The 16,852-nt window shown below is 40.2% G+C and overlaps 1 protein-coding gene and 1 non-coding gene across 2 annotated transcripts in view; both read right to left on the reverse strand.

Moving 5' to 3' along the window:
* The window catches only part of Ipo7 (importin 7), a 40,121-nt gene extending 26,755 nt beyond the window's left edge, over positions 1–13,366 (reverse strand). The window contains exons 1-3 of the mRNA XM_085841405.1: positions 13,116–13,366; positions 3,638–3,719; positions 952–1,105 (exon numbers count right to left, since the gene is read on the reverse strand). Of these exons, the coding sequence (XP_085697531.1) occupies positions 952–1,105; positions 3,638–3,719; positions 13,116–13,199 (320 nt within the window). The 5' untranslated portion in view covers positions 13,200–13,366. The remainder of the gene's footprint in view (positions 1–951; positions 1,106–3,637; positions 3,720–13,115) is intronic.
* LOC115031620 (small nucleolar RNA SNORA13) lies at positions 7,983–8,115 on the reverse strand. The gene has a single exon (XR_003837294.1). It is a non-coding gene; the product is annotated as a small nucleolar RNA SNORA13 (small nucleolar RNA).
* Positions 13,367–16,852: the final 3,486 nt, after the last annotated feature.

Raw genomic sequence — 16,852 nt, forward strand, 5'->3', positions numbered from 1 at the left:
CAAAACACTTTTTAGCTTTCACTAGAAAGCTGGTCCTAGAAAATAAGACTGCTAGTCAGGTACACCATTAATCCATGCACTTGTTAGGCATCTTTGAGTTCAAGGCCAGCCTCATAGAACAGGTTCCAGGCTAGCAGACAGCATAATGATAAGGGCACTTCCCTCCCATGAGCAGGCCTTATTTCAATGCCTGCTCTGAAGAGGTGGAGGTCTTTCAAAAATCGACCTACAAAGTGTTAAATAGATCCAGCAATTTTTCTTTCCCCGTGCAGGAATAAAAAAAAGTTGGGGCACCATATGACAGCTACACCCTCAGTACTTGCCATTCTGAGACAGGGTCTTTCTGCTGGTCATAAACTAACCCCCACCAGACCTCTGCCTCTGAAGTTCTGGATTACAGCCAGGCTCCATTCCAACTCTACCATCTTGTTATTCTTTCACCCAATCACACTATGCTGCACAACTTTTATATAAATAAATTTCATTTTGGCTTTGTAAACATGAAGTACAATGGCAATACAAACAATCTTATGTATATTTTACAACAACATGTGCTACAGTTTTGTTATAAAAATAGCAGGTTGAATGCCTTTAATCCTTGCACTCAGTAGACAGAGGTAGGTGGCTGAGCTCAAGGCCAGGCTGCTCCACAAAGTAACACTATCTCCAAATAAATTTTTTTAAAAAATAAAATTAGTTGGGTGTGGTGGTGCATGCCTTTAATCCCAGCACTTGGGAGGTGGAGGCAGAGGCAGGCAGATTTCTGAGTTCAAGGTCAGCCTGCCAGCCTAGTCTACAGAGTGAGTTCCAGGACAGCCAGGGATACACAGAGAAACCCTGTCTCGAAAAAAACAAAAATAAAATTTAAAAAATGGTATGTTCTGAAAAAAGAAAATTTTAGCAAGCACAAAACATACACCTGTAGTAATCAGTAAATTTCAATAAACACACCTGATAAGCTCAGGTGAGTGGATAATGGCTTCTACAATGTTTTCTCGAATGCAATGCCGGTCTTCTTCTGGGATAGTATATGGAGCGATGTCCCCTGGGGTGGCTTCCCGATCAGGCCAATACTGTGTTATCATATTTTTCAAATAAATAACACCTAAAACATAGACCATCCACAAAGTAATGTTTACTATAAAAACAGAATACAGTATCTTTGGGGGAATATCAACATTAGGAAGTGATTCTTAGTAAATAAACTAATACCCAATTCTTTCAAGTCAATAATCAAAACTCAGTAGAAGGCATTTACCCACTAAATTATTAAACATACAGCCCAAGAGAACCCAGCAAATGAACTCTGTATACCAAAATTTTCTAAATAAAACCCATAAGGATTTAATCATATAAATTCAGATCCTATAACTCAATTTATCTAATATATTAATAAAAGTTATAGAAAAATAAAACATATAAGGGTTCTCAGTGTCTAAATCCAGTATTTTTATCACACAGAACTTCAAATTTTATGAGAAAATGTGCTGTACTCATAGATTACAATCTGCCAGCCACCATACTGCTACCTTTGCACATTGCTGTCTAACAGTTAACAAGCTGTTGATGCAAGTATGATCTACGTCACTAACAAGGCTTTTTACTCAGCCATCTGGGGAATGTGGAACACAAATGTATAACATGAAATTGACTCCTACATTCTGTGGGAGACTAGAATGACTGGTAAATTCTACCTGAAGTCTTATACCCACTTAAACAAAAGTAACTGTGTCTTCAGAATTTAATTAATACTTAATCTTTTTGTTTGTTTGTTTCTCAAGATAGGGTTTCTCTGTGTAGCCCTGGCTGGCCTGGAACTCAGAAATCCGCCTGTCTCTGCCTCCCAAGAGTTGTGAGCCTTCATCTGGTTGTTGGGAATTGAATTTAGGACCTCTGCTTGCTCCAGTCAACTGTGCTCGCTCCAGCCCAAAGATTTATTATTATAAATAAGTACACTGTAGCTGTCTTCAGACTCACCAGACAAGGGTTTCAGATCTTATTATGAGTGGTTGTGAGCCACCATGTGGTTGCTGGGATTTGAAATCTGGATCTTTGGAAGAGCAGTCTTTGGAGAGCCATCTCATTAGCCCTTGGGGAAATTAATTCTATAGTAGTGAAAATCTAGATGATGTCAGCCCCGTGTCTTACTATAGATATAATTCCCTTTTTAAAATAACACTGTTAAGACTAAGTATTAATTGCCGGGCAATAGTGGAGCATCCCTCTGATCCCAGCACTTGGGAGGCAGAAGCAAGTGGATTTCTGAGTTCCAGGCTAGCCTGGTCTACAAAGTGAGTTCCAGGACAGCCCGGGCTATACTGTCTGGAAAAACGAAACAAAACAAAACAAACACACAAACAAAAAACAAAACAAAAAAAGGGCTCACATCTATCTGTATAGCTACAGTGTATACTCATATACATATAATAAATCTTCAAAAATATTGTATTTGCCCAAAACATAGCAAGAGCAAACTTAAGACCTGACAGTGCTATGTCTATAATTTTTTTCATTATAATGAACACAAGAATTGAATGCATACTTATTTGACTTAGTATTAACTTTTCATTATGACAAAACATAAACTGAAAACTACACAGTACAAGTTTATTAGTATTCAGTATACCCCAAACATACTACTATAAAACCCAAATGAACTTATCATTCAAAGCCTAGCAGATAAAAGAACTACATGCCATGTATTAAAATTTCCATTTGCCCAAGAATGTCATCCAAAGATTAATGATTATTTTAAATTTATATTAAGTTGATGAGTGAATGTTTAGTTGGCCTGTCTATTCGTCCATCTATTACAGTGCTGGGGATAAAATACCAGGACTTAAAACACTAAAATGTGCTCTACAACTGACGTACATTGAAGTCCCAATTCCAAGTTTAATAGCTACCATTTTACAAATACTAAAATGATTCTCCATTATGATTTTATCTTCCAATGTATAAAATCAAGATTAAAAAAAACTAACCAACTTCTTACATTCTTACATGTCAAACACTTTTACTCTAGTTAAAATTTGGGAATTAAAGACTACATAAGCTTCCTTTGGAGTTATAGGCCCTGTAAGAATAGTAAAACTAAGATTTTTGCTGAGAGCACTGGTTCAATTCCCAGCATCCACACGATAGCTTGGAACCCTCTTAACTGCTATTCAAGAGGATGTGATGCCCTCTACTGGCCTCAACAGACATATACCCAGGTAAAAACATCCATACACATAAAGCTTTTTGAAAAAAAAAGTATCCAATTTTCACTTTATAGATAGAAAGATGGCTCAGCAGTTAAGAGCACCAAGTGCTGTTTCAGAGGATCTGGGTTCAATGATCAGGACCCACAACAGCACCTCTCAACTGTGAGTCCAGTTCCAGATCCGATACCTGTTATCCTGACCTCAATGGGCACACACAATGCACAGATATTTAACACCCATACTCGTAAAATTAAAGTAAATAAATCTCACATTTTTTTTCATTGAAGCCGTACTACCAAATATAAAGGTACTTGCTGTAGCTATAAACACCAAAAGTAAATGGATTCTTACTGGAGATTACTCAAGGACCATAACAAACCTTTTAATCACATTTTGTTTGTACACTCAAGGAAATAATTCAAGAAACTTGCCTGCCTGTCTCACAGGTAAATCCAGTTGTTCTGACATAGTAATCTGGAGCAGTGTTGAAACGAAATTCAGAGACTTGTGTGCCTATAACAAATAAACAAAGACTTTAAATTTCTGCAGACGAACAGACTTTTATTTATTTAGACGCATCTTGAAGCCATCATCCTCCTTCCTTAGCCTTCTGGGATTACTGGGGTATATTGTTCATAAAACCTGAATCCTTTGAATGATTGTACTATGCTGGGTCCAGTAGCTAACATCTTTATTGCCAGCTCTCCAGGAAGTTGAGGCAGGAAGATAAGGCCAAACCTGAGACTCAAAAAAATCTCAAAATTCAACAGACTCAGATGCAGCTCAGTTGGCCTAGTGCTTACAGAACACACACAAAACCTTGAGGTTGATCCCTACCATCTCAAAAGCCAAGTGTGGTGGTGCATGCAGTCTCTGCACTCAAGTTAAGGAAGGGAAATGAGGAGTTTCAGCTCCACCACCATTCGTTAACTGAGTTTCAGGGGATCACAAACCTCTTCTGGTCTCCAAGGACACTGCATACATGTGGTGCACTCATACACGTACAATAAAAACAATTTTAAAAATAGAGATGGATCAGGTTAGTATCACTGGCTGTTCTTCCAGAGAACCTGTGTTCAATTATTAGCACCTACAAGGAGGCTCATAATCACCCTTTTCCTACAATCCATGTGGGAATCCAACACTGGCCTCCCCAGGCACAGACAAGCGAGTGGTGGACTGACATACATGCACTTAAAAATAATTTTATAAGCCGGGCGTGGTGGCGCACGCCTTTAATCCCAGCACTCGGGAGGCAGAGGCAGGCGGATTTCTGAGTTCGAGGCCAGCCAGGTCTACAAAGTGAGTTCCAGGACAGCCAAGGCTACACAGAGAAACCCTGTCTCCAAAAACCAAAAAAAAAAAAAAAAAAAAAAAAAAAAAAAAATTATAAAAAATATGTATTACAAGCCGGGCGTGGTGGCACACACCTCTAATCCCAGCACTAGGGAGGCAGAGGCAGGCAGATTTCTGAGTTCGAGGCCAGCCTGGTCTACAAAGTGAGTTCCAGGACAGCCAGGGCTACACAGAGAAACCCTGTCTCAAAAACACCCCCCCCCCCAAAAAAAAAAAAAAAGCCCTCTATCATGAAGGTGCTGCGGCTGACAGAAAATTAACAGACTACCCACCTACTACAATCAACAGATTTTTCTTTTAAATTGTTTTATGTATATATGGTTGTAGACCTTGACCTGCAGAGGCCAGAATGGGGCATGTAATTCCTTGAAAGTTCAGCCAGTGTTCTTATACACTGAGCCATCTTTCCAGCCAGTTTCCATAATTTTTAAACTACTCTGCAGCATTGACTTAGCCTACTTATAAAGAAAGGATTACAAATACTAATGTAGTATTATCTTTTAGATCTTTACAATGCTGTCACCAAGTTCTTGTCTCATAAGCAAAATATTCAAGGAGTTTCTACCTCCCAATTTCTGAACAGTACTCTTTCTTGTCTTAGAAATGTTATGAATTTGCTTTGTGGTAAAGCATAGGTAGAGGCCAGAGGACCAGGAGTTCAATGGTATTCTCAGCCACACAATCATTTCAAAACTAAACTAGAACTGTCTCAAACAAACAAAAAACAAAATAAGCTTGATAAAACACACCTGCTATTTTAGCACTTGGGATACTGAGACAGAAGGATCACTTCAAACTCAAGATCAGCCAGGATTTATACACAAACAGGGCTTTCAAACCACAATTCTGGTCTCTCAAAATATATACCAAAGATCCTGATGTTCAAATTAATTTCTAGACACCACAAATTATCCAACAAGTGGGTCATTATTTTCCCTCTTTTCAAATCCATTTCTTTCTTCTGTTTTTTTTAGCATAGTTTCACTGTGTAGCCTTGGCTGGTTTGAACTCAAGAGATGTGCCAGTATCTGCCTCTCAAATACTGACTTCAGTAAACATTTTAAGTCCTTCGCTATTGTTTTCTTGAATGGAAGGAATGCTAGAACAGAACCTAGTATCTCACACATTCCAGTCCCTTTTAAATAATAAAACAAAAATCAGGCATCTTTCACCAGGGTCTAGCCCAGTAAATGCAATTAGAGCCAGAAGCACAAACACTGCGTTTTCTCTTTCATTTGAGGCTTCCATTTCCAAATCTTCAAATGTGAGTACATATTCTAGAGTAACTGTAGAAACCAGAAAAGCAGATAGTGACCATTATTGGGGGAGGAGGTAATAGGAGAACTAACTGTACAAATGATATGATCTCAGAAATGGAAAAAAGGCTAAAATTAGGGAATAATACAGGAGAGAAAGGCAAAAACAGTAAAAATTTCTTCAAAAGACACAAGGAATCATATAATTAACTACCTTTAAAAAAAAAAAAAAAAGAACCTGTAGCCGGGTGTGGTGGCACATGCCTTTAATCCCAGCACTCGGAAGGCTGAGGCAGATGGATTTCTGAGTTCAAGGCCAGCCTGGTCTATAAAGTGAGTTCCAGGACAGCCAGGGCTACACAGAGAAACCCTGTCTCGAAAAACCAAAACAAACAAACAAACAAACATTAAAAAAAAAACCTGTAACACATATAAAGACCAAGTTCTGCCAAGACTATCCAACAAAAACCCCAACAGCAGGCATGAAAAACCCCCACCCCTTACAGAGTTTCTCTTTGTAGCCCAGCAGGCTCCCTCCTGTCCTGGAAGACACCATACAAGCTTCCAAAGGAAGAAGGCAAGCAACAGCCCTACCCAGCTCTGATGCCTACAAAGTACTACAAAGACCAGCCTGGCATGACAGCTCCAGGGTACAATAATGCCACATATACCCTGGCAGGAACCAATGACTCTCTAATTGGACTTAAGATATTATTCTTGTTAAGAAAAATCATTCCTAGCCGGGCGTGGTGGCGCACGCCTTTAGTCCCAGCACTCGGGAGGCAGAGGCAGGTGGATTTCTGAGTTCGAGGCCAGCCTGGTCTACAAAGTGAGTTCCAGGACAGCCAGGGCTATACAGAGAAACCCTGTCTCGAAAAAACAAAAAAACAAAAAAAAAAAAAAACAAAAAAAAAAAAAATCATTCCTGGTACTGTAAACCTAGCTAAAGACCCAGGACTAGTAAAGTCATGGATACTGGAGAAGAATCTACCTGCACTAAGCAAGCACAATCCCCAAGGACATTCGAAGTGTCTTTATACCCACAAAGAAGTGTAGTCCTCCTTACCTTTCAAACTTCTCCTAGCAACAGATAAAGACCATTACAAAAAAACCACAAACAAACAAAAAGCAAAACTGGGGAGCCCAGGAATCATTGTGGAAAAGCGGGCAGAAAGGGTGGAAAAGCCTGAAGACTACGTTTCACCACTTACTCCAGGACTGAGTCTACTGGGAGTGTCAGAGCTACAAGGCTAAGCAGCATACCTGCAGGAACACAAACTGAACAAGGACATTAGCAAAAGCTCAAGAACCTCAACTTTACAAAGAAGGAACCTGAGACTTTCCCAGGGAAGATCACATCAATTGGTTTTCAAGTGGTCAGGCCTGACAACATGCAAATAACTGTATTATTGTGCTTAGGAATACATATATGTATATGTATATATATATATATATATATAAATATAAAACTAAAGTAAAAAAAAACCATTCATTTGGATGGAGGGAGAGGGTAAATTTGGAAGGTTCAGAGTGAGAAAAGGGGGTAAATGACATAATTATTCTCAAAAAAAAAAAACACAAAAAAACATTATTCTTATATTTTCTGGGGTAGCTAAGCAAAAAGATCAGCACAAGTCTGTCCTTAACTACTATCAAGTTTGAGGACAGCATGAACTACATGAAACCCTGTTTCTCAAAAAATGAAAAAGTATAAATAAACTTCATAATAATGAAAGTAACTGATTGTGCAATCATTCAAGGACTCATAGATATTCACCAATACCAAACTGACTTACTCTCTCAGATAAAACAGCCTGGACCTACAGACTAAAATAAAATCTTCCCTTGCAATCCCACATTACAGGCACTTAATTGTGTACTTCTAACTCCACACAGGTGCTGTGGAACATATGTATGCATGCACTGCAGAGATATATAATACACAAAATAAGGTTTTCTCCTAATCTAAAAAGGCATCAATTAATCTCCAAAATATGACACTCAAATGAAGCTATAGCTATCAGATTTCTTTATTTTCTGAGACAAAATTTTACTTTTTAATACAGGATGACCAGGAACTCTTCAACTTACAACCCTCTTTTCTCAGCAGCCCAGGTGTTCAACTGCCATGCCTAAGCAAAAATCTATTTTATTTATTTATTTTTACTGTTACTTATGCAGCTAGAACCCCCAGGATACCAAACTCCAGGGACAGAAAAGGCTGCAAAGCATTTTTTTATGCCTTTTTTGACACCACATTCACTAGTGACCAAAAGTGAATGGGCAACACAAAGGCTAGCAAAAATTTATTTTAATGATTAAAAAAGTAAGTGTTCTAGCCGGGCATGGTGGCACACACCTTTAATCCCAGCACTTGGGAGCCAGAGGCAGGTGGAGGCCAGCCTGGTCTACAGAGTGAGTTCCATGACAGCCAGGGCAACACAGTGAAACCCTGTCTCGAAAAACCAAAAAAAAAAAAAAAAAAGTGTTCTAAAATGGCTCAGATGTTAGGAATGCTGGCTATTCTTCCAGAGGACCCTGGGATTCAACTCACAACACCTACACTGTAGCTCACACCAATTTGTAATTCCAGTTCTATGGGATGTAATGCTATTTTCCTGGTCTTGAAGGATATCAGGTATACACACATGTGGCACAGACATACATACTACCAAAAAACCCACACATAAATCACTTTGTTCTTTAAAGAAATGTGTTAGGTTTCTATTATATGTATCTGAGTATTCTGCCTACATGTGTGTGTACCCTATGCTCCCATTGCCTAAGGAGGTAAAGAGAGGGTGTCAAATCTCCCGGGAAACAAACCTGGATCCTCTGGAAGAGCAACATGGGCTCTTAACTACTGTGTCATCTCTCCAGCACAAATGAATGTTCTAAACACTTCTATTGATGTTTTTGAATTCAACAAATTATTTCCTGTGTCTATTATGTGCCAGTCATTATGTGCTTAGAATTGTTGTCAATTTTCCTATTAATATTGCTACCCTGTATGAATTCAGTATCCAAAGCACTTCAACTGAAGTTCTCAGACTAGGACAGAAGTACACGGAGAAAGGAAACACACTCTAGGCTTCATCCGCTTGCACACTGAGTATCATATGTAGCTCAAGTGACTTGGAGGACCTCCTGATGCCACATCCCTAGGTTTTTACTTATATCACTCCCTTGAACCACATAACACAATGGCAGGTACTATTTTAGTTACACAGAAGGAAACCAGCACCAACAGGTTCCATAGCCTGATAGTCAACATAACGTAGATGGGGAAAAAATTGCACGTGTACTAAGATATAGACTTTTTTACGGAGCATTTACAACAAACTGGATATTATAAAGATTTGCTGGGCGGTGGTGGCGCATGCCTTTAATCCCGCTGCTTGGGAGGCAGAGGCAGGCGGATTCCTGAGTTCGAGGCCAGCCTGGTCTACAGAGTGAGTACCAGGACAGCCAGGGCTACACAGAAAAACCCTGTCTCGAAAAACCAAAAATAAATAAATAAGTAAATAAAAAGAAGACTTCCAGTTTGAGTATTGGTCAAGTAAAGTGTAAGTTCCCAAGGGAACTGTCATCCTACTTGGCAGAAAGAGACTTGTACCTGGGTAACTGACATCATGGTTGGAAGTTAAGACATGAATGTTAGACAAGGCAAGTCCCCTGCCACAACTGAACACCCCCAGTCAACGGAAACAGGATCAGTGTACAACACAGGCGTGTTCCTAAGGAGGCCCCTGTCCCTAAGTCCTGGCCAGCCTGGTCTACAAAATGAGTTCCAGGACAGCCAGGAGGCTAATCTAATATGTAAATATTCCATCTCATATAAGAAACTTGACTACTGTTGATATGCTAGCAAGATATATTGTTGCACAGAGAATACAGTACAGAATTTTAAAATCTTTGTATGTATGCATTTTCATATATGTAGACATCAGCATATATGTTGACCACGAGCTAGATTAGGTTCTCTATCACATAGGCCATTTGAAAATACTATGTAGGGGCTGGTGAGATGGCTCAGTGGGTAAGAGCACCCAACTGCTCTTCCAAAGGTCTGGAGTTCAAATCCCAGCAACCACATGGCGGCTCACAACCATCCATAAGGAGATCTGACTCCCTCTTTTGGAGTATCTGAAGACAGCTACAATGTACTTACATATAATAAATAAATAAATCTTAAAAAAAAAAAAAAAAGAAAAGAAAATACTATCTAGGTTTGGCATAGTGGTGTCTGTGAAGTAAACTTAGATGACAAAGAACCATGATTCAAAAAGAAACAAAAACAAACAAACAAAAATGTCCCAAACAGTTGTTAGTTCCTTAGTCTAATGTCATTTTTAATTTTAGTTTGTGTGTGTGTGTGTGTGTGTAAAATGAGAGCTTTATAAAACAAGGGAAGGAGATAGGAATGTAGTCAGGAAATGGAAACTACTCTACAATATAAGGAGACATTTGAAAAGATAGTTGAAGGAGTTGGTCAGGGAGATGCCTTTAAGAATAAGGGTTCCAGACTATCCAGATGAGATGAGCACACGCTCAGTACTCAAGAGTATGATTATATTTTCAAACTGAAAACTTTGCAAAGCTGGGCCTGGTGACACACGCCTTTAATCCCAGGCAGAGGCGTGTACATTTTTTGTGTTCAAGGACAGCCAAGTTGACAGAGCAAATTCTAGGCTATCCAGGAACTAAGACTTAAGCACCCTCCCTCAAAAAATTTAATTAAAATAAAACTGCTGAAAATATCTCCAGTTTTTAGCCATTGATTACCTCACTTATTTAAGGGAACCTTTAAAAAATGTCAAAGATCTTTTAACATGATGAGCAATGTTTAATGTCTAAGGAATACAAAACAGCTTTAATGAATGAAAGATAAAGTGTGCACCTTATCACACTGAGGTTAAATAAAAGCCTCTCAAAGATGTTCTTTTCTCATTCTTCAAGACTTCTCTGGATTGTTTCCTAAGTCAGAGTAAACATTCTAAAAGTTACCTGAGGACAATTACCTAACAATCTAAATGTAGTAACTGAAAAACATACAAGAGCTAAAAATTACAGAAATGTCAGCCAAATTATACATTTTCTTTGGCTGAAAAGATTATCAGTATTCACTGTTCCATTGTACTCTAGAATAGCAGATCAATGTCTGAGTCAAAGACTTTGATTAATATTTTGATTATTCCTTTATCTTTTAAAACATAACTTGTTAATACTTTCTCTGTCTATATATTATACTGGTGCTCATAATTAGACATGCAAAACTGGATGTGCTGGTACATGGACTAGGAAAGCTGAGGCAGAAAGATTACCCAGGAATTTGAGGCCAGCTTGGGTTAAGGGGTAAAACTCTGTCCAAAAAAACAAAACTAAGCAAAAAACTAAGAATGCAGTAATTGTTCACAGAATTTCACATTTGAAGTAAACATTTACCCAATCTTTATGTAAAAGAAATCAATTCTTTTAAAAAGCAAATTTAAGAGTCCTGTGAATTCATGACAGAAATACCTAGGACAAAACTTTCAGGCTTTTTAGTATTTGGAAAAAAAACCAGTCTCACTCTGCAGCCCAGGCTGGCCTGAAACTCCTCAACAATCTATCCTCCTGCCTCAGCGTTCATTGTGCTGGGATTATAGGTGTAACAACATGATGCTTGTTTTTATTACAGGTATTAATATTCCTGCAGAATAATATTCATTGTACGGGAAATCCATCTAAAACAGAACAATTGATCCATTAACTTCTTGTATGGTTTAATTACATTTTAAAGGGACAGTTTGTTTCACTACCATTTTACATCCCAAAGTAAGCTCTTGCCTAGGTGACTTTGGATTTAAAAATTTCAGTATACTATGACCCTTCAACATGGTCTCATTTACATATAAATGACCTTTTCATTGTGAAATAATTTATTTGAACTGTGGGTGGTCTTGGATAACTGTAAATTCCTTGAAGGCAGGGTTATCTTTACAGCATAGTAAAGTTGAGATGCTCAATTAATAGTCTCCCTGATGTTTCCTCTAAGTCAATGCTTTAAGATTTCTTTTCTTTTCTTTTTTGTTTTTTTCGAGACAGGGTTTCTCTCTATAGCTCTGGCTGTCCTGGAACTCACTTTGTAGACCAGGCTGTCCTGGAACTCAGAAATCCTCCTGCCTCTTCCTCCCAAGCCACCTCTTGGCTAAGATTTCTTTAAACAAGGGTTTCTTTTTGCATTAAAAAAATAATGTAAGTATAAAGCGTGCATATACAGTTTAGTATTTGTGTATATGCAGTATACATATATATGTATATGAACACACACCAAAACACTGAGACTCAAAGAGACCTTACAGAGGCCTTTTTATAAACCTATTAAATTCTTACTAATATATAAAATAGCAAAGTTCAGAAATAAAGAACACTGATGAAATCAGTACAATAGAATATCCATGTAACATTACAGTTTTCCAAGGGGCACTGCCCAAAACACGTGGAAGAGAAACCAACTCTCCACTAATATTGCATATGAAAGCTCTATAGGCACTACAGATTATCTCACTTGACCATCACAGCAACCGTATGGCCTAATTCATGAATGTGTACAACTCAAGATCCGGAGGTGAGACTTGCCCAAGGTCACTCACTCCAGAAATCAGTGAGGCTGCTATACCTAGAAGGTCGCACTTTATCTGACCCGTTCCACTACATCATCCCGCCTCCCAACTGTGGTACTAGGACAGTACCAGAGCGGGGATCGCACTGTGTAACCCACACTACCCCTGCCCTACCAGATCTGAAATCTGTCCCTAGCAGCTCGCCGGCGAGAAGAAAGTTGTACCGGACAAGCAGGTCACTGATCCGCCAAGAGCCGACACAAGGCTGACAGGCGCAGCCCCCAGTGGACTAGCTAGCCTCCCCAGGAACCCCGGCCGACCGGGCGCCGTAAAGACTGGTCTGGGACACATCTCTACACCCTCCCAGTTTGTCTCGCCCCCTCCCGAGAGCAAGCTGGGAGACAGCCAGAGGGCGGCGGGCCACGGGAGCCGACCATGTGTCCAGACCGTCACGCCCGCCTAGCTCGGCCGGCTCCACACACCCAGACCGGAGCCAGAGGCCCACTCGGAAGCGGATCGAGTGGCGGCCTGGACGCCGCGTCCCCACAGCGGAGCCTGGCACGGCGGTCAGATCTCCGCCCAACCTCTCCAAATGGGCTCGTCGGAGCCGCGCTCCACGTCTCCAGCCAGGCCTGGAAGTCTTGGCCTGCCGGCCCACAAGCCCGCAGCAGCCGCTAGCCGGCCGTCCTTACTTCATTGAGCTGGCGCTCAGCGGCCTCGCGCAGGGCTGGGTCCATGGTGCCCCGGAGGGCCTCGATGATGGTGTTGGGATCCATCGCCGCGCGGTCGGTCAGACCCGGGACACCGGTGCTACTGAGGCAGAAATAGCGCCACTCACTGCGCACATGGACCGGCCGCGCTCCGCAGCGGCAACCGGCGCGAAAGGAAAGAGAAGCGCCAAGGCCCCGGATAGAACCTTCTCGCCTCGGCGTGGAGGCGGGAGATGCTCCGGCCACTTCCTGTCAAGTCTCCCGCGGAGCACCTTGGGAAATGTAGTCCCCAAACGCAGACACGGCCCACGTGGCTCGCTCCCACTGTAGTCAGTCTAGTGAAAGAGACAACGTTCAAACGCCACAAAGAGAAAAGTAAAATAGTTACAAATTTTTATATGATATCCCTAGAGAATCTCAAGAAATGTGTGATGCAATACGTTCTTACTAACTGTATAATTAAAAGAAATTTCTTGTTTTTTTATTTGTTTTTGTTTTTTGGCTTTTTGAGACAGGGTTTCTCTGTATAGTCCTGGCTGTCCTGGAACTCACTTTGTAGACCAGGCTGGCCTCGAACTTAGAAATCCGCCTGCCTCTGCCTCCCGAGTGCTTGGAGAGTGCTGGGATTAAAGATATGAGCCACCACGCCCGGCTCTGTTTTGTTTTTTGAGACAGGCTTTTGACCTGAACTTGTTGCAATACCACTGCCTGAGCCTCCCAGATGGAACTTTCTCAACAATGATTTGAGATGAGTTTCTAAATGCCATAAAAATTGCTCCACTTTGATTCATTAATCTCATTTTGTAAGACTTTATCCTATATATTGAAGTTGTGCCTTATTAATGAGTGTTCAAATCTCAGCTACATCATTATATAAATTATTTCTAAATTCAGAATATATGCATAATGTCCACTAAAACTCCCCGTGTATGGATATTTAAACCTCTAATTCAGTAGTTCTCATCTTGTGGGTCTGTGGATCGTGACCCCTTTGTTGAATATCAGCTATCCTCTGCATATCAGATATTTACAGTACAGTTCATAACAGGAGCAAAATTGCAATTATAAAGTAGCAATGAAAATGCTACTATCATGGTTGGGAATCATCATAATATAAGGAACTATATTGAAGGGTGCAGCAGTGAAAATATTGAGAACCACTGTCATACATCTCAAGTCATTTTACCATTAGAAATCAAATCAATTTTCAATTAGAATCTAAGGGAAACTATATACTGAGTTTCAGGCAGGCCTGAGCTACAATTTTTGAACCTGTCTCAAAAAGGAGCAACAGGGAGCTGTAGAAATGACTCAGTGGTTAGGACCTTATGTTCTTGAAGAAAGCAGTAATTCACTTCTCTGTGTAGAACATACTGTCCTTAAATTTGTAATCCTGCTCCACCCCACAAGTGCTGGGATTATAGGAGTGTACTACCATACTTGATTATAAATTTAAATTCTCATGAAATAAGAATATTTTGATTTTTTGCTTTAAATTCCAGCACTTAGAAGGCAGAAGTAGTCAGAACTCTGTGAGTTTAAGAACCAACCTGCTATACATATCAAGTTCTGCCTGACTGCATACCCTGTCTCAAAAAAACAAACAAAAACAAAAAGACCCTCAAAACAAAACAAACAAAAAAGACCATACACTGTATTTACTTCTTATGGTTCTAATGTGTGCAGTGGCTGAAGTGATGTCTTCTCAATTCTCAGATTACTCATTTTGTCCCCCTTGAAACTTTCTTGCTCCATCTGGTATTTTGTTTCTGTCAATGGTGTTTATTCTTCATAGTTTTGTTTTTGTTTCCAGACAGGGTCTGGAACCAAACTCAGACTCAGGCTGGTTCAAATTCATTATGTTACATGACTGGCCTTAAACCAGTGATCCTCCTGCCTATACCTTCTGAGCATTGAGAAGGCCAGGTAATGATTAATTCCATGTTGGACACTGTACATGTTACATATCTAAGTGAGTTGCCTTATCTCTCTTTACGAATACAATGCATTGTCCAGATGAGCAGTTGGATTGTTTACAGTTCAGGGAAATACTTCCAGGTTTGGTTTCATGGTTTGTTTGTTTGGTTGGTTTTTTTTTTTTTTTTTTAATTTTGAGGTTTTTCTTTTTTTGTTGTTTTGTTGTGTTATTAATTTTTGAAGCCGGTTTGCACATAGACCATTCTGACCCTCCACCTCCATACTTGATTATAAATTTAAATTCTCATGAAATAAGAATATTTTGATTTTTTGCTTTAAATTCCAGCACTTAGAAGGCAGAAGTAGTCAGAACTCTGTGAGTTTAAGAACCAACCTGCGAGCCGGGCGTGGTGGCGCATGCCTTTAATCCCAGCACTCGGGAGGCAGAGGCAGGCGGATTTCTGAGTTCAAGGCCAGCTTGGTCTACAAAGTGAGTTCCAGGACAGCCAGAGCTACACAGAGAAACCCTGTCTCGAAAAACCACAAAAAAAAAAAAAAAAAAAAAAAAGAACCAACCGGCTATACATATCAAGTTCTGCCTGACTGCATACCTTTTATTGATGAATGACCTTTTATTTTCTGCCTTTATCTTCAGCATGATGGGATTACAGGTGAATACTATTATGTAGTCAGAATGAGAAATGGCCACAGTAGTCTCAGGCATTTGAACACTTGGCCCCCAGTTGGTAGCACTGTTTGGGGATGTTTATGAGGTACAGCCTTGCTGAAGAAAGTATGTCACTGGAGAGAGGGATGGGGGCCTTGGGAGTTGTTTAGAAAACAAACAAATAAACTACCTACCTGAAGTCTTTGTATCTGCTTGGTGCTCTAGAAATTGGGGGTGTGAGCAGCTTCCTTCTAGCTGTCATGCCTCTCTCCTCTGCTATGGACAACAGCCAAAACAAGGCTTCCTTGCTTACATTGCCTTCTTTCCATTACAGCAACACAAAACTAAGGAATACAATCACAATCAATTTATTTGATTCTGGGGATCAAAGTTTCTGCCTGCTAAACAAGCACTCTACCAACTAAACTACATCCCCAGCCCCTAACTGTTTTTTTAAAGATTCTTTTAAAAAATTACTTAAACAAACAAATGTACATGGAACTGGAGTGAGTGAGGAGCAAATTCACATACAGGAGTGCAAGTTCCCCCGGAATCCAGAAAGTGTTAAAGCTCCTGGAGCAGGAATGACAGTCAGTTGTTAACCACCTGACATGAGTGCTGGGAACCAAACTCAGTACACACTCTTAACCATTGAGCCCTCTTCCTAGCCTTTATTATCTGTCTGTCTGTCTGTCTGTCTGTCTGTCTGTCTGTCTATCTATCTATCTATCTATCTAGGGTCTTGTGCTGGCTAGTCTTATGTCAACTTGACACACAAACTAGAGTTATCTGAAAGGAGGGAGCCTCAGTTGAGAAAATGCCTCTATAAGATCCAGCTGGAGCCGGGCGTGGTAGCGCACGCCTTTAATCCCAGCACTCGGGAGGCAGAGGCAGGCGGATTTCTGAGTTCGAGGCCAGCCTGGTCTACAAAGTGAGTTCCAGGACAGCCAGGGCTACACAGAGAAACCCTGTCTCGAAAAACAAAAAAAAAAACAAAACAAAACAAAAAAAAGATCCAGCTGTAAGTTTGGAGAGCTCTTGGTGCCGCTTTAAGGATATTGGCAAGAATTTGACATTGGGCTAGGACAAGAAAGTAGGCTCAATATCTTGATCATCTTGATAAGACCCTGAATAT

The sequence above is a fragment of the Mus caroli genome, unplaced genomic scaffold (genome assembly GCF_978045245.1).
Source record: "Mus caroli unplaced genomic scaffold, Mus_caroli_1 scaffold_8, whole genome shotgun sequence".
Classification (NCBI taxonomy): domain Eukaryota; kingdom Metazoa; phylum Chordata; class Mammalia; order Rodentia; family Muridae; genus Mus; species Mus caroli.